The 18,290-nt window shown below is 42.8% G+C and overlaps 1 protein-coding gene across 1 annotated transcript in view; it reads right to left on the reverse strand.

The window, feature by feature from the left end:
* LOC115906989 (glypican-5-like) overlaps positions 1-18,290 on the reverse strand; it is a 378,698-nt gene that overhangs the window by 154,149 nt on the left and 206,259 nt on the right. Inside the window, exon 7 of the mRNA XM_030954603.1 lies at positions 13,110-13,230. Coding sequence (XP_030810463.1) covers positions 13,110-13,230 — 121 coding nt within the window. The remainder of the gene's footprint in view (positions 1-13,109; positions 13,231-18,290) is intronic.

Below are 18,290 nucleotides of genomic sequence, written 5' to 3' on the forward strand. Positions count from 1 at the left end.
AGTGCCTATTCTGTGCCCAAGACTTATTGTCCTTGAATTCAAGCTGGACCCCGAGAACACAATAAACAGGAAGAAGTGAGGCATTTAAGAGTAGGATACTTATTTTCATAGAGATAAGCAAGCAAGCAAACACAAAGCAGAGGGGCACCAGGGAAGAGATGGAATCTCTTCCTCTGGAATGCTGCAGGACCTGGTTTTACAGGGCCCTGGATAACCTAATCTAAAGCCCTGCTTTCAACAGAAGGCTGGATTGTCTCCAGACTGTCCCTTCCAATCTCAAATTATCTACTACTTACTCTGTAGTAACTTTACAGTCTACTAAATGCTGGTACAAGATGCTAGAAGACTCAGAATTAAAATATATGCCTCTAAAAATAGTTTTATTGCTAATGCACTTGGAAAAAAAAGCCTTTAATCTCAGCTGACTATTACATGCCAGCCATTCCCATCTCTGTGGGGGTCTCTGCATTTTGTCATTTAAGCACCCTGGGAGCCACACACACAGTGCTGGACCTGGCCTTGTACAGAAGCTGAGGAAGGTCTGGTTTTTACCATTCCTAACTATCCACATAGAACAATGTGTTGGAAGCCTGGCTGCTGAGAATTTTAGACTTTCTGTGCTGCCAGGCAGGAGAACACTGCATTTGACCTGAGGCTGTGGAGAAGCTTCCAAAATGGAATGGCAGAACTGGGATTGTGGGTGTGGAGTTTGAATAGGAGTGTGTGATATCACATGGTGGAAAACTTAGAGTTTGTCACAGACACATTTTATGGAAAATCCTTTCCTTAGGATTTTTTCTCCTGAGAAGCTGAGAGGCCTCAGGAACAAAATGTAAACAATGGTTATCTGCTGCTGTGGGATGCAACAGGCACATCTGTGATTGGTCTCATGTGGATGTTTCTAATTAATGGCCAATCACAGCCCAGCTGGCTCAGACTCTCTGTCCGAGCCACAAGCCTTTGTTATCATTCCTTCTTTTTCTATTCTCATCTAGCCTTCTGATGAAATCCTTTCTTCTATTCTTTTAGTTTAGTTTTAATATAACATATATAATAAAATAATAAATCAGCCTTCTGAAACATGGATTCAGATCCTCATCTCTTCCCTCATCCTCAGACCCCTGTGAACATGGTCACAAGGGTTTAAGGGTTTAGAATAGAGCAATCTGTATAAGGCAAGATGGAGCCTTCAGGATGGAGGCTGCTCCTTGTTCTCCACCTTCCTCTCCATGGGTTTGGGTGGTTTTGTGTAAAAAAGTCCACATTGCAGGCACGGGTGGTTGGTTATTGGGTTAAAAGTGAAACTAATTTAGGTGTCATTTCTTATTTGGATGGTTTAGCCTTAAAAGACCTTGTAGAGAAAGACAGTGAGCCATTCTGTAGCTTGTTAGTAGAATACTGCAGAACCCAGGACCTGTGGGACTGTAACACAGATAAGAAATAATAAACATTTGAACACAAACTATCGTCTTGAGTGCCTTCAATCCCAACCAAGACAGCAGCAGAGAAAAGAAGCCAAGAACCAGCAACAACATTCATGGAAAACTGTGCCAAAGTCTCCTAGGACCAAAGCCATTCCTTGCTAGGTTCTCCTCCTCAGCCCACGTGCTGCCCTTGTACCTGCACGGGGCTGAATTGAGTTAGGAGCAAACTGCACAGCCTGTCTGGAGAGCAATGAAATCAACTGCTACACTCAGTTTGTCGTGCCTTTAAATAATGCAACTAACTCAATTGTTGGAACATTCACTCAAATGAGGCTCATTTTCAGAAACAAAACATTTCAATATGGGTAAGAAAGGCCAGTAAAAAAGAAGGGTAAAGACCAATCTATATGCTCCTAAAAGTCACAGATGGTGAAAATGAGAGCGTGGTAGAGTTTGTAAAATTCCTACTAAACCTTTTCACATTTGCTGAACTCTCGTTCTTTGCAAATCTCCAAGAACTGACACAAAAGCAAGGAGACAAAAGATAAGAAACACACAGTTATAAACAGAAGTGATACTCCCTATGAGATGGTTCTCTCACATCTCATGTGTTGGAGTTCTGGATGCTGAGAATTTTAGATTTTTCTGTATTGACAGACTCTGATCCCCAGGAGAGCACTGCATTTGCCCTGAAGCTGTAGAAAACATTCCAAAATTGATTGATAACACTGAGATTACAGGTGTGTAGTTTAATTACAAGTGTGTAGTATCACAGAGTAGAAAACTTAGAGTTTGGAGTTTCAGAGTATAGCAATATATATAAGGCAAGATAGAGGTTTTAGAGTGGTAGTTCTAGAGTTAAGTTCTAGGTAGTTCTAAAACTCTAGTTTTAGAGTGGTTGTTCTTCTTTACCTTCTTCTTCTTTCTTCACCTTCTTCCTTCTTCTTCATAGTTTTAGGTAATTTTTTGTAATTAGACAGGAAAGTCCACATTGTGGACGTCAACTGATTAGTTATTAGGTTAAAAGTGAAAACAATTGAAGTGTCATTTCTTAACTAGCCAGTTTAACTTTACAAACCTTGTAACAAGAGACAATTAGCCATTTTGTACCTTATTAATACAAGACTACAACACTCACTGCTGTGCTCACTACGTGCTCACTCGTGGCAGGCAGGTAAGGCTGGCAGGAAGCTCAGCCTCTGGTGTCTGATGGGAATGGTGGGAATTCTGATCAGTGGGATCAATGTGCAGCACTGAGCTCTGCAAGGAGAAACCAGGCTGGGAGCCACACAGAACTGGTGCTGCTGGGGGAGAAGGGTTTCCTTGGAGAAGCAGGAATTGCTGCACTTGAGGAGAGGTGTCTCAGGGTCAGGATGGCAGAAGGATCCTGTGCAACCCCAGGGCAGCACAGGGAATATTCCTGTGTCTGCTCTGGGTGCCCTGACCCCCAGGGCAGCACTGACTGTGACCCTCATCCATGGAGAAAGTTTCCCAGACCCCAAGATAGACTGGAACCCACAAAAGTGTGCAATAGATTATAGAGAGCAGTGCAGGTGTGTCACTTGGTGAGAAATTGAGGTTTGGGGATTTTTAGTGTGCTGTGGATGGAAGCAAGATGGAGGGCACAGGGTGCTGTCCTGGGTTTCTTCTTCATGCTTCTTCTTCCTTCTTCTCCATGGGTTTGGGTGGCATTTTGTAATTGGGCAGAAAAGTCTGCACTGTGGGCTCTGTGGGATCAGTTATTGGGTTAAAAGAGAAAATAATCCAGGTGTCAGTTCTTAATTGCATAGTTTAGTCTTAAAAGAGCTTGTACCAAGAGATTGTTGGGCATTTTGTGCCTTCTAATGAAAAGCTGCAGAACTCACAGCAGTGAGACTGTTTTACTGATAAGAAATAATGAACACCTGAGTGTGAACATGAAACTGCTGTCTGGAGTGCCTTCAATGCAGAGCCAGGGAAACCACAACTGGCACCCCCACAGCTCCCAGCTCTGTGGTGGGGCAGAGGGCACCTCCTGCACCTGGGGAGCCCAGCCCAGCACCCACAGCTCTGAGATGCCCTTTCAGCTTTGGGCAACAGGCTGCAGAGAAGCTCCAGGAGGTCTCTGGGCATTTCAGAGCTGCATCCTGCTTTGGGTAAAAGAGCAGCAGCAGCAGTGACCATGTCTGACTGGTGCTTTTTGATTTTACTGATTAGGTTGATCCTACACACATCTTGCTTTTTTGATTCCAACTTGGCAGAGGAACTTATGAAGAGATGAGGAAAATCAGAGTCTGATAAGCTAGGATCAGCTCTGGGTTTGGTGAACTCCCAGCCTGGCTCAGGGCTGTGTGAGACGTAAGATACCCAAACCTTTACAAGTACTATGCACAACACCAAACCAGTGCCAGAGTGTCAGAACCAAAACAGGCCTGGTTTAAGACTGAATTTCTTTGAAGTGACAAAAATGCTGTTTCACAGCAGTGGTTCTGCCTGAAACAGGAGGATTGTTTCCTTTAGTTCTCCTATCTAATAATTACTTGTGAATGTTTCCCTAAGTAGAAGAGAAAAGCTCTGCCTGGCATGGCCTCTCTCCAGCATTCAGCCCTGCTCTAAATTCCAAACTGTAAGGCCACAGACACTGACAGAAGAGCAGGGTAGAGCAAGAACTCCTCTGCCTTGCTCATGGCCCCGTCCTCTCCTTCAGACACCACCCTGGGAAGTTTGGACAATGTCACCTCACAGCCACCATCAGCTCCTCTGCTCTCCAAGGAGGACATGACTGCTCACATGGCACCAAAGGTTCCCAGGCTTTAACTCCCCACACCCTACACTGAGGACACAGATTCAGAGGGTGCTAGCCTGGGCAGACAGGTGAGAACCATCTCACAGGAAGCTGTCACAGCTCAGTAACCCAAATGTGAGGGCTGCAGGTGCTGTCCAGGACCTGCTCCCCAGCTGGTGCAGGGAGCTCCTGGGGCTGCCGCTGGGCAGCCAAACCAGGCTCACAGGGACACCTGAGCTGGCTCCAGCCCAGCTCTGATTCATGTGCTGCAACACAACCCAAATTACTGCTGGAACCATGTGGTTTGCTGCAGCTGGAAGTTGTTGCCATGAATTTGCAGGGTTAGGCCATAGTGTGCACCAGCACTGCTTCTGAGTTTGGTATCAAAGCCTCAGGAATTCGTCAAGGATATTGGAACATAAATTGGGCTAAATTAATAAAGAAGAGGCTGAGAAACTGAATACCAGGACTGCAGGAATTGGAGAGGGCTGTGAAACACCTGGACTGTGACCAATCACATACTGTGAGAAATGCAGGCAGAAAATGAGGGAACAAGACAAAGGCACCAGTCAAGCAGTGTGTACTTGGTAGTTTGTAGAATCTATAAATGTGTGTGTAATGTAAACAATAAAGGGCTTCTGCTTGATCACACTGGTCAGTTGTTCAGGAGTCCTGGATCAAATCTGATACCATAACTGGATTGAGAATCTAAGGTTCTATTTCATGTGGTGGTGGGAATTGGGGGGAGGAGGAGGAATGTTTTTGGAAGGTTTTCATTCCGAGTTCTGTGTGTTCCTTTTTTTTCATACTGTAAGTTAATAAAGTTCTTTCCTTTATTCCTAAGCTGGAGCTTTGCTCCATTTCTGGTCACATCTCACAGCAGCCACTGGGGAGAATGTGTTTTATATATGGGGGCCCTGGCATTGTGCCAGCATCAAACCAGGACATTTTCCCACAGGAAGGGGCTGAATCCTTCAGCAGATGAATCCACTCAGCACCAGCAGTGCAGCCCCACTTGGGCTCCACAGAACAAGTTTGGGTTTGATGGCCTTGGTCCTTCTCCCTCCCCTGCCTGCCTGCTCCCTTCAGAGCAGAACAGAAAGAGAGGAAAATGACCTTGCTCTTGCTTTTGGACAGTGAGGAATCAATTGTTTAAAGACCTTTACTCTACCCTAAAGAAAACAATGATAAACCCATAAAGCTCTGCTTTCTTTTCCTATTATGCTAAACTTACCACCTCCAAAAATAAGCACATCATTGTACCTCAGGAATTAGATCAAAAGTAAATACCATGATCTCACTTCTAATGGTAATTACTTAAACAATGCATGCAACTCAGAATTACGAGAGTGATCAGAAAAATATGGGTAAAAGAAGAAAATAATTATGAATTTGTAATTTCAGTTGATTAATTAAATGATGATTGCTGACTTTCTGTCTATGAAAAAATCAATTTCCATCCAAACAAACAGGCCAGCTCCATGAGTGCCCCTCCCCTGTGAGTCCCCAGCAGGGGAAGGGCAGTGACAGCTCCTGGCCTGGGTGCTCGCTCAGCCCTGGGGCTCCCACCCTGCCCTGCTCAGCTCCCAGCACATCCCTCCTCCATCCTCTCCTCAGCAATTCCACCACAGCATCCCAAACACTTCCCAGGGCTCAGGTTTCACTCAGCAGCTGCAAGAACTGGGCGCCCACCCCCAGGGACAGACCCCAGATTTGTTTTTTCTCAGGGTAAGACTCTCCCAGCTCTGTTTCTGTGTGTGAAATGCTTTGGCTCAGCTCTAGATGGGAACAGTAGCTCTGCCCTCCTCTCCCCCACTTGGCTCAAGTCACTTCTGAGACTCAAGATGTGATCTTGATTTATTAAGACTGATTTCCCACAATGAGCAAAACAAAACACATACAATGGTCCATCTGGGCAAATAATTTCTGAGAAGGCTTGCAAGACAAATAGCACAGCACACTCTGAGACACAACACATGAATAATAAAAGGCCATTTTAGCATTATATATTTGCTGGCATATAATAAGATATGCTGGATTTACACTGAGGTTTAGATTTGTCTTGTTTTAAAATGCTAAGTTCTACTTTAGTGGAGCCAGTATTTCACATTACTGTTTCTACTGAAATCCTGATGCTGGTTCTAGTACTAAAAGGTAATTTCTCAATTCCAATTAAAATTATTTAATTCTATCTCAAGTCACTATGTTTAACAAAACCAAACAAATAACCTGCAGCCCTCAGACCAGCAGAAGTTCACTGATCTCAGCCAGGGATGGTATGTATCTCAATTAGCACCACATTACAATTTTAACATATGCTGCCCATAAAACAATGTTCAGTGGTGCTTTTTCAGTGTACCTGGCTAGAAAGAACTCTCCTGTTCTGATTAATGGACAACCTCTGGCTCTGACAGGAGTTTTAGTGCCACGACAGGACCAAGGTTAGAGCTTCCAAACCACCTTTCTTTTTAAAACCCAGGAGGATTGGAGAGAAGAAAACCACTGCCCACAGCCTGGAGCTGCCCAGCCCTGGATGAGGAGATGCCACATCTCCAGGGGAACAGCCCAGTGACAAATCACTGACAGCTGCTCTGCTTTTACATCTATATAGATATATATATGTATTTCCTAAGAAACAGAAAACCACACAGAAGAGAGCACACAGAGGAAGATCATTCTCAGTCTTTGAGTAAACTGGATTGTTTCAAGCATTGGGATGAATTATTTCATTGCATATGGATTGTGAAAAAGATCACAACCTATCTCAGAGCTGAACATTCAGCATCCATATCTGGAAGCAAAGACATGTTTAACTTAGCAGGGGAGAAGAAAAACTGCCCATGAATTCAATAAGGAGAAACATATTAAGGAAAAACCAGGATGAGAAACAAACTTTGTATAATTGCTGAAGTAATCTGAGATGATAGTTTATTTGACTACAGGGTGAACAATTTTTATACAGCAGGGCAGGAAATAAAAAACCAAAACAATAAAGTTTATTTGGTCTTTCCTGGTCTTCACAAGATCCTAAACATAATTGTTTCAGGTTTCATTAATTCTGTCTTTATTTTCCTCTAGTATGTGCCTGTCTTGGCGCTATTCATTAATCAGCCAATAAATGTGGTATTAATTCAATTATCCCTGCTGTTTGCTTTGGGAGACAAAGGTGCTGAGGTGTTAATGCCTTCCCAGGGAGGTGAATTCAGACAGGACCAGCACAGCTGCAGAGGTGTTTCCTTCAGTGAGAAATTGCCTTTACCTGACTGCAGACAAGATCCACCTCTGCCCCAGAGCCTGGCACAGCTGCCCTGGAGAAAGAAGTGACCCCTCTGTGTGTCCTGAGCAGCTGTCACTGCTGGGAGGGGAAAATGCCATTTCTGTGGCAGTGACAGCTCTGGGGAGGGGTGTGGGGACAAGCAGTGGTACCTGTTCACAGACTGGGGGGCTTTGAAATTCCAGGGGACAGAAGCAGGAAAGCATCCAACTTTCTCAGGTGATGCCTTTCCTTCCATGGATGAAACTAAGAACAGAAAATTCTGAATCCTAGTCCAAGGCAGCTACAACTTTGGCTAAAAATCAAACCAACTTGTCTCCACTCATATCTCATATAAAAACTCTACGAGGTAATAAATTTTATGGATGTCTAAAAAAATACACACTTTTAAATTAAGTACTACTTAAATGATTTATTGTATTATTCCCTATTGTATAACTCAACTAAATTCACTTTCAAGATTAAATTATGGCTGGCTCATGTTATTGGAATGAAACATCTCGGTGCTGTTGCTTTGAACTCTGCTCTAACAGAATCCTCTGTACAGAAGTCTGAAAGGAATTAAGTTACATGCATTTCTTAGTTCAGCTGGCAGATCCATGAGACTCTGGCAGAGAGAAAAAAAAAATAAAATACATGGGTCCACATTCAGCAAGATTTGCTTTGACATTACTCTCATTTTCTGCACTAGGTTATTGCACTGCCTTGAACTCCAGCCATGCCCTGAGCATTCATCTCTGACAAGAGCAAAACACAAAACTGATTCACAAAACCTGTCAGGAGCAGATTTAGCCTGACAAAAACCAAATAAGTCAAACCTGTATAATGCTTATTATATTATAATCCCTTGAGAATGTTGATACCTCCCTGCTAGTAAAGGTACAGGCACAGCTTTTTCACTTTTCCCAGCATTCTCATTTCTTCTCAGGGCAATTGATCCTTGAGGATTTTTAACCTTGGCCTGAGAACCAGTTTAGTTTGAACTATGAAAAGCATAAGGCTGAAGAAAAACATTGAAGTGTGATTCTGTGGCAAGAAGCAGCACTCAAAAGAGGTGCAATGGGGATTATTGTGTTTAGCATCAATTGTGGTTCACACCTGCTCTATTCACAAAAAAGAGGGAGGAAAAGATGTTATTTCTGCTGCTTTTTTCCCCATCAACCTGAGACTTCACTTGATCTGTTTTTGCATTACTAGAAGTTACTGTAAATTGTAGCTCAGTAATTCTATTGATATGTGAATCAGCCACTAACAATAAACCCTTCAACCACCTTATCTGTCAGGGATGGAAATAACAGTAATTGGTGAATAATATTCTCTAAATTTCACTTTACTTCCAGCTTTGCCAAGTGGATATAAAATAGCCTGCTATTTGCATAATCATTTTAGGAAAAAAAAACAACAACGATCTGCTGAGGATTTAAGTCCCAGATGAAAAAAAAATAAAAATGAGGAGCTGCTATAATCTCCACCAAAGTGGCATTTCAGCCTAAATGACAGCAGGACTGGAAGATGCCTTGCATACAGATTATTTGGAACAGGCTGGAGCTGGGATGCACCAACTGGAACAGGGGCAGGACAGGAGTTTTGTTCAGATCCAGGAGATTTAGGGTCAGTGAAGTTATTGGATCTTTTACCTTTGTGGACATACCATGGAGCTCACAAGGGAAGAGCAAAGGGTGGGGTTTGAATGAGGGAATTTCTGGCTGCTCCTGCTGGCCAGAGCCACTCCTGCTGACAGTGGCCAAGCCCTGCTGGCCTGACAGAGGCTCTCAGGGAGGAGGAGGAGGAGTGGAAGAAAGAGGAGGAAGAGAAACCATCACAGACAGCAGCGATGAGATTTGCTCCAGAAATCCTTAGCAACTGCTGAGCTAAGGCAAATCTTTCAGGAAAATTAATGGTGATTTGAACACAGCTCTCCCCAGCCTCAGCAAACTGATCCAGAGCAGGTTATTCTGATTTCAAACCCCTCTGAAAAACAGAGAGAAAGTGAAATCCAGCAGGTCCAGGCTCCCTGAGGGACAGACCCAGCTCGTTTCCTTGAGACAGAAATGTTATTCCTTTAAAAATCTCATCACAGCCTTCTCCTACCCAAGGATATGCTTTCCTCTGGGTAGCTCAGCAATATTATTGAAGGGGTAGGAGATTGCTGGGGCCCAAGCACACCAAATCACCTCTGGTGCACTTTGTGGGCATGGCTTTGCTCTCCCCACTGCTCCAAACACTGCTGCAAATGTTGCTGTAGATACACACACAACACCTTCTTAGAGCAGCGTTTACATTTCACCCTACATATCACAAAAAAAAAATTTAAAAATATAGTCTTATGAAAAAATTCAATTTGTCCATAAAATTAGGAATAGAATTCTGTATAACTCTACAGTCTACACACACTATTGATGTCACTTTGAACTCCTGATTTAATTGGCTTTTCAGTGTCAGTTTTTATTTGTACAATAATATCACAACTGAAACAAAAATCCAAGAAGTAGAAAACAGCTACATGTGTTTGATGTTGTATGTGAAAGCCTCAGATATTTAGCAACTGCTTTGATGCTTTCATCTCCAAAGAAATCTTACTAAAATTATGATCAAAGGATTTTATATTATTCCAAGTACTTAAGAACAAACCATCTTAGGGCAATAATCAGTATTCTGTTTAATCCTTCACCCTTGGAATCCATTCTTGCTAAGCACCTCAATCTGATGGGAGTTACATTTACTTAAAGAAGATATTCTCCTGAAACTGTTACAAGTACCAGAAAGCAACACTTCCAACTTACAGACAGAGCCAAGAGCTGGATTTCATTCTGCTGGCTAAAAAGTGCTTTCTGAGACTCTTTTTAAAATGTATGTAATTTAAGAAAATTGGTATGCAGCTCAGACCAGGCAGATTTTTATTTTTCTACAGCAGACAAAGAAATAGAATTTCCAATACACAACTTTTTTTTTTTATTTAATCTATTTCTAACTATTTCCTATTGTCAGTGTTTATAGAGCACTATTACACAGATGGATATATCTAATATTTATAAAGTAAATTAACACTCTACTTTATAACATGCAAAGACAGATAAATAATGAATTCTCCTTTTCATCAATCTGACCACACAATGCCTATTTCAGTGCAATATTAAGCACTGCACCAGACTGGTTGTTGTAATTCCCCATGGTGAGTTAAATCAAATACAAAGCATCCCTAAACTGCAGCCTTCAGAACAGGAGAATATTAGAGACCAGCAAGATTTAACAAAACCACTAATTACAGCTTAGATTATGGATTTATAGATTTGCTTGATGGGAGGTAAGGAGGTGAGGAGCATTTTTTTAGGAGCAAGTAGAGAAATTCCTGACTCCCAGTCACAGCCTTTACAACCTCCCAGATCCTGACTGAGCAACTCCCCCCAGTTTTACCTGTGCAGATCATTCTCCCTCCTGCACACCCACCCACCCACCAGGGTGCTTCCCACCATTTCTGTCCCCACACTCTTTAATGGTGGAAGGTGATGAGCAGACTGACGTGCCCACAGCTCTGCTGAGAGCATCCCTGCAGGCTGGCAGCAGAACATGCCTGCTCTAAATGAAAATCAATCCGGTTAAAGCTGCTGGCTCCAGCTGGAGCTCCCAGAGCTGCTCAGGCCCAGGGGCCACCCTGAGCTCTGGGGATGGCAGCAGCACCAGGAGTGCCACGGGTCTGGTTACTGACAACTGCTCAGAAAGGAGAGTCCCACAAACATCCCAGGTACTGCTCTGGGAAGTTTTGGGGAAGTCCAGAGTGTCACAGACATATCTTATGGAAAATCCTTTTGCTAGCTGAGAGGCCTCAGGAACAAAATGTAACCAATGGTTATCTGCTGCTGTGGAATGCAACAGGTGCATCTGTGATTGGTCTCATGTGGTTATTTTTAATTAATGGCCAATCACAGTCCAGCTGTCTCAGACTCTGGTCAGTCACAAAATTTCATTCCATTCCTTTCTATTCCTTTCAAGCCTTCTGATGAAATCCTTTTTTCTATTATTTTAGTAGAGTTTTAATATGTCATTTTCTTTTAATACAATATCTATCATAAAATAATAAATAAGCCTTCTGAAACATGGAGTCAAGATTCTCATCTCTTCCCTCATCCTGGGACCCCTGTGAACACCACCACACCAGAGAAGGAATTAAAACAATTCTTAATCTTTGCAGCTGGCTAAGAATGTTTACAAGAGGGTGGTGTGTCTAATGAGCCACTGGTGTGAGGGACATTGACTGAGGACAACCAGGTCCACCTGTATCATAACTGTCTATAAAAGTGTGTGGTTTTAATAAACTCAGCTTCCTCCACCATGAAGAAAATGGAGTCCTGTCACTGTGATATTTTCTGAAAAATCCCTTCGCCAGGATTTCTTCTCCTGGGAAGCTGAGAAGCCTCAGAGGAAAATGTAAATAATAATTATTGGATGCTTCTGTGTTTGCTGCTTTGGAATGGGGCCTGGACATTGTTTACCAACAGGTGCATGTTTGATTGGTTCCATGTGAATTGTTTTTAATTAATGACCAATCACCATCAGTTGTGTCAGACTCTGAGGAGTCAGTCACGAGTTTTTATCATTCATTCTTGTAAAACCTTCTGTCTGTATCCTTCTCATTCTTTAGTATAGTTTTAGTATAGCATTCTATAATATAATATATTATAAAATAACAAATCAGCCTTCTGAGAACATGGAGTCAGATTCCTTGTTTCTCACCTCGTCCTTGGGACCTTGCAAACACCACAGAGTCCCGTGTGATTTATTCCAATGCCACGTGCATCTGTGGGAGCCACAGAGATGGCAGAGGCAGGCACAGCTTAACCACATCTCTGACAAACCCAACCTGTCCTTTTGGGCAGAAGAAGGCCTGTGAAGGAAATGCTTTTCTAGGGGCAAGGTGAATTCATCTTGGAGTACCCTCTGTCCTGACTCCAGCATTTCCAGTATGGTTGTCACACCCTCACAGGCTCATTTTGGGTTTGATCTGCTGGTATCTACACCCCTGAGTGTGGGAAATGGATTTGTAGAGAATTTTCAAAGCTTGAGAAAGCTTACATAGTGTGTATCTGCATACAAACTTTGAGGTAAGAAATGCTGATTTAGAAATGCCATGGAATAGGACAGACACTATTGAGAGAGAAACTAGAAGTAAGTTTCAAAGGATGGCCTTGTAAATAAGACTGGATACTTTAGAGAAACAGAACTATGAAAGATGCATTGTAGTAGGATCCACAAAGAGTAATTTTAGATGATTAAGACATTTACAGCATGGTTTGGCTAAAGCTGATAGGCCAAGAAACACTTATAATGTAATTAGGAAATAGTTGGCTTCTGATAATGATGGTGTGAATTATAACATCTGTATTGTCTCGCCCTTCACATGAGACTGAAAGTGGAATAAAAGTGTTTGAAACACCTCTCAGCTGCCCCACCTCTGGGTCAGGAAGGGGCTCAATCCCGCCTGGGACAATGGCATCTTCAGTTACCTTTATCCAAACCCAGACCACAGCTACCTCAGGCCTGCAGTCCTGGAGGGTGCAATAGGATGATGGAATGTGAATATGAATCTCCACCTGGAGATTTTACCTTCAGCTCCATAATAAAATGGCTTTATCTTGGAAAAATTACTTACTTGATTAAAGTGCTGAAGTTTATCAATTAAATTTTTGATGAGTGGGTCCAATCCTCTGACTTTCAGTTCTGGATTATTAATTTGTGCTTTCAGTCCATTGGAAACAACTCTGCTGGTATAACTGAAAGACAGAAGAAATAACAGATCAGTGAGTGGAATCACATCCATCAGAATCAAGAATCATACTACAGGGGACTGACAAAAAGAAAATGTTTTGCAAATGGGAATGAAATTTATTATAAATATTTATGTTTTAAAATACACCAATCACAGTAAAAGTCACAGTTTCTTGCAGTATCATTTATCACTTTAAACTATTCAAGTCATGAACCAACAGCAATTTCGTAAACCATGGAGAGGTTTGTTTCATTCATAACTTAATATTTGAACTTTTGTAACTAACATTCTCAAGTTCTTCCATGCAGCAGTCAAAGCTGATAGCTTCCAAAAATTCACTCTTAGGTTATTGCAGAAACTTGGGGCATTTAAGACAGAAATGATGTTTTATCAGATTGAAACAAATTCCAATGAAAGGGGGGTGGGATTTGAAAAAGATTCATAATCAAAGTGTGAATTGGAATCCTCTTGCCAGAGCAGCTGGGGACACTGGGGACAAACCCTCTGGGGACACTGCACAGCAGCAGCTGCTGCTCTCCAGAGCTCCAGGGAGCCTCACCTGTGCTGGACCTCCCCAGGCAGGGGCCACACACAGCAATTCCCTCTGAGCAAGCCCTGCTTTCCTGAGGAACAGCAGATTGCTCTCACCCACTGCTCTCACTGGCTGGTGACTGAACAGCTCCTGCCAGTTTTGTATTTGTGGGGGACAGGGAGGAATGATGAATCTGACTCCATGTTCTCAGAAGGCTCATTTATTACTTTATGATATGATATTATGTTATATTAAAGAATACTATACTATACTAAAGAATACAGAAAGGATACTTACTGAATGCTAAAAAGATAATAATGAAAACTCCTGACTCTCTCCAGAGTCCTGACACAGCTTGGCCCTGATTGGCCAAAGAGTGAAAACAACTCCCAGCAGAATCCAATGGAACAATCACCTGTGGGTAAACAATCTCCAAACACATTCCACATGTGAGCACAACACAGGAGAAGCAAATGAGATAAGAATTGTTTTCCTTTTCTCTGAGGCTCCTCAGCTTCCCAGGAGAAAAATCCTGGGTGAAGGGATTTTCCAGAAAATATGAATGTGACATGCCAGTCCTTTCTGGGAACACCCCACAAAGGTATTTTCAAATCCTGCTTGGGCTGGGGCTCCACCAGGGTACCCTCATGGGGAAAATTTGGGGTTGTGCCCATTTGGTCTCTACTGCTCTGTCTGTACCCCAGCTGAGGAGCTGAATCCATCAGTGTTTGCTGAGCCCAGTGCTGCCTGCAAGTATCCAGACTCCTTCAGATTTGCTCCAGCATTTATCTGGGTACAATTTAAGTTCCACAGAGTTACAGAGCAGCCTTTTTTTGAGAGTTATGGTTTTTAGGGTTGTATGAACCCCTGTGTTCAGCACTCACTTGTAACAAAGGGCATCAGGGATGTTGTCCATGACCAGCTTTGAGCTGGACAAGTGCTCACAAACCAAAGTCTCCAGACCCACACACACCAGGGAGGATCTCATTAAAGACTCAAATTGGCATCTCTGGGAGTGAGGGAGCCACTGGCTCTGCTCCTCTGGGCTGAAATGTGCAGAGGAACATCCTGCTCCATCTTTCACTTTGATCATCCCCACACACCTGGAAATGCCAGATCTTCTCCTATCAGAGAATTCTTCACTGTGAACCAGTTTGTGCTGGAGCTGAGGACAGCACTTCTGAGTAGAAAACAAGGCCCAAATTCTATTGTAGAAAGGTAACAGAATTAACTGGGGGCAGACCAAGCTCTCTAGATAAATTTGTCCTACCTTAGTTTCATTTAGGATAAACAACAAATTTATGCAAACTGCTGGCAGAACACACTGTAGGACACTGCTGCTGAAGGTGTGGCTTAGAAAACGAAATAACTGAGAGTGGCCTGCTTCTTCAGTAAACTCAATAAATGTCACTTCTCAGGAAAAAAATAATTGTTTAGAACAGAGAATTGAGAAAAATCATGTTTTGCCTTAATAGCCAGATAGTGTTGAGTGGACAAATGGTTAGGGAAAATCTTTTGCACTGAGATGCTATTTTTTTGTTCACTGAGCCTTTTAAAGACAATGTTCTATTTTTTCTTGGTAAGTAACTCACAGATGTATAAACTAATCTGAAGGATAAACTTTCCCACCCAATAACACACCCAAAATGATGGCAGGGCTCAGATCTTAGAAGCAGACCCAGCTGGACCTGTGTCCCCAGGGAGAACCCAGCTGAACTATTACTCTGAAGCCCAGGGTGGTATGGATTGTAAAAATCCACATCAATGCATTTGGACAATATTACAATCCTGCTGCATCTTACCTGCCTTTACCTTTATTCACAAATCATATTATTTGCTGAATGCTCAAATGTTCATCATGTGAAAACAAACTCATGGTGACCCAGTGTGGAAATACAGGGACATGTGACACAGCTTCCTGAGATCATCTTGTAAAACAGGAGAAATTTAATTTAATGGGTCAGCTCCTGGCCTCCACCAGTCTGTTTGGGGATTCCCTGTGTGTGCTGCTTTGTCTGATCAGAAACTCATCCACAGCAGCAAAATGCAAGGGCTTTCCTTTTCACTGCTCTTGACTGCTCTGCATTCACCCCCTGGTTAGAGCTGTTGGAATTTCTCTGGAGGCTTACATCACCATAGCCCAGGATAAAGGAACCTCTGGGTTGGCTGGGGTGTTTTTTAGCAAATGACATTGTTTTTTCCCCATGAATCACCAGGCTCCATTAACTGCCCCTAAGTGCAATTACAAACCTACAGCAGCGCATGGAGTTTGCACAAACATGGAGAGTGCAGAGCCAGCAGCAGCATCAATGTCAGAGCCCTCAAAGGGACCAAAATGGGCCAAGCCAGGCTCAGGCAGCTCATACCTGCTGCTGCTGCTGCTGCTAAATCCTCCCTTCCACACATCATCACCAGGAGAGCAGGGCCATTTGGAGGGAGTGAGTGAGTTCACAGCCCATGGAGACAAAGGGGCTCTCCTCTCCTTCAAGTTCCACCCATGATTAAGAACTCCCTCTTTAAAGCTCTGGAGATATGCATGCATTATGCACAGATATTTTTGTTGTCCAGATTGCTCACAATTAGATTCATCACACAGCTTGACTAAATTCCACGTGTCAGACACTGAATGGAATCTGTGTGAATCCTGCTTCAGCTCCTTCACCTCCCTGGTGCCACCAGCAGCACGTCAGAAATGGCCCAGCTCTGGTCTGGTGTCGCCACATTTCTCTTCACAGAGAAAAGCAAGGCACAATTCTTCCCAAGAATATTTCTGGGTTTCACATTCTCTGAACCTCAGAGAAAGCACAAACAATTCTTATCATTTGCTGTGCCTGTGTTTGTGCCAAGCAGAATGCAATATGGAGATTGTTTACCCACAGTGATGATGTTTTGTTCCCTTGGCCTGTCAGGGCCAGGTGTGTGTGTGTGTGTGAGGACTGTTGGGTGACAGTCACAGATTCTGGGCAGTTCTGTGCAGTTGAGTGCTAGGCAGATTCAGTTTAGATGTAATGTAACATAGTGTAATATAGTATAGAATAATATAGAATTATAAAGTAATTAATTAGCCTTCTGATAAGATGGAGTCAGATGCATCATTCTCTCCCCTCATTGGGGGCCCCTGTGAATACAACAATCTGCCCAAGTGGAAAAGCCCAGAAAAGCAACCAGAGTGGTGAAACAGATGGGATCTGCCCCGTGAATGGGGTAAAAAGCTGGTTGAAAAGGAGGCAAAAGACTTGCAGGGCACAAAGGCAGCTCTTGGGTTTTCCCATAATAACCTGGTTTAGCCCTTGTTGATCATAGTGGAATTGTTCAACCAGTATCAACAGAAATGATGAAAACGTGTGGCAGATGACAAAATATTTCTGCTTAGATGCTGCTGTCTTGGTGATGTCTAGAGTGTAATTCATTTTATAAAAAGGTGATGACAGGCTGTGCTGTCCTGTGTGCTCTCCCTGGGAGATCCCTGCTGGAACAATCCCGAGCCTGGGGCAACTCAGAGCAAGCAGGAGATGGTGATTTGAGAGAAGGGAGTGATTTCAGACAAGAGGGGGACTTCAGAGAAGATGGTGATGCCAGAGAAGAGGGTGATTCCAGAGAAGATGGTGATGCCAGAGAAGAGGGTGATTTCAGACAAGAGCGGCTCCAGCTCCTGAGGAGGAGGAGCAGTCAGGGCACACAACTGCAGAACTGCACACCCAGCAAGGAGGGAGCAATCCCCCAGTCCATCCCAGCCAAGAGCCAAAGCCTCACTAGGAACAGCCCTTTTGTCCATCTCACCCAAAGCACCACCCTGCAGAGCCTTCTACTACCTCTGCACCACCTTAAAATGCTTTGAAATAAACACTATACATTTCCTGAAATATAATCTGATTATTTTACTCCTTTGCACTATCTAAACCTTTTTTTTTTTGTTGACATCAGATCCTGAATTACTGGAAATGTACATTAAGTTAGATCAGGAATTGGCTTGATTTAATAACCTGCAATTTAACTGAAATATTGTAGTACAGAATTGTTAACTCTGGTTACAGCTGTAGTACTTTATTCCAACTAAACCCAGAAATGTCAGCAGGAATGTCCAGGAAAGCTGTATTAAAATAGTGTCACTGGAGCACTCCTGAAAGTAACTGTTACACTGGAGCTCAGGAACAGCTCCTGCAGACAGGATTTTCATCCAGACCTCAAGCCTCAGGCCAATGTTATTCCACTGATTGATCAGGCTAAGCTATGATACTTAAAAAAAAAACTAAAAGAAAATGATATAAAAAACCCCCAGCCTCCCAAACCCAGCTTTTCAGTATTTCAGAAAAACAGTATCAATTTTTTAGATCTTAGGTAAGGCTCATCTCAAGTTTAAAAAAAGATAAAAAGTGAAATGCTGTTTACATACAGACTGCATTTCAGCTGTAGGCATGCTTTTACTTCATCAATAAAAAAAAGATAAATTAAGATATCTAAGTAAAAAAAAAAGCATTTCAAAAAGCCAGATGCTTTTCTGAAATGTGTCTTTTAAAATTCCTAATATGAAA

Source organism: Camarhynchus parvulus, chromosome 9, assembly GCF_901933205.1.
Source record: "Camarhynchus parvulus chromosome 9, STF_HiC, whole genome shotgun sequence".
NCBI lineage: Eukaryota > Metazoa > Chordata > Aves > Passeriformes > Thraupidae > Camarhynchus > Camarhynchus parvulus.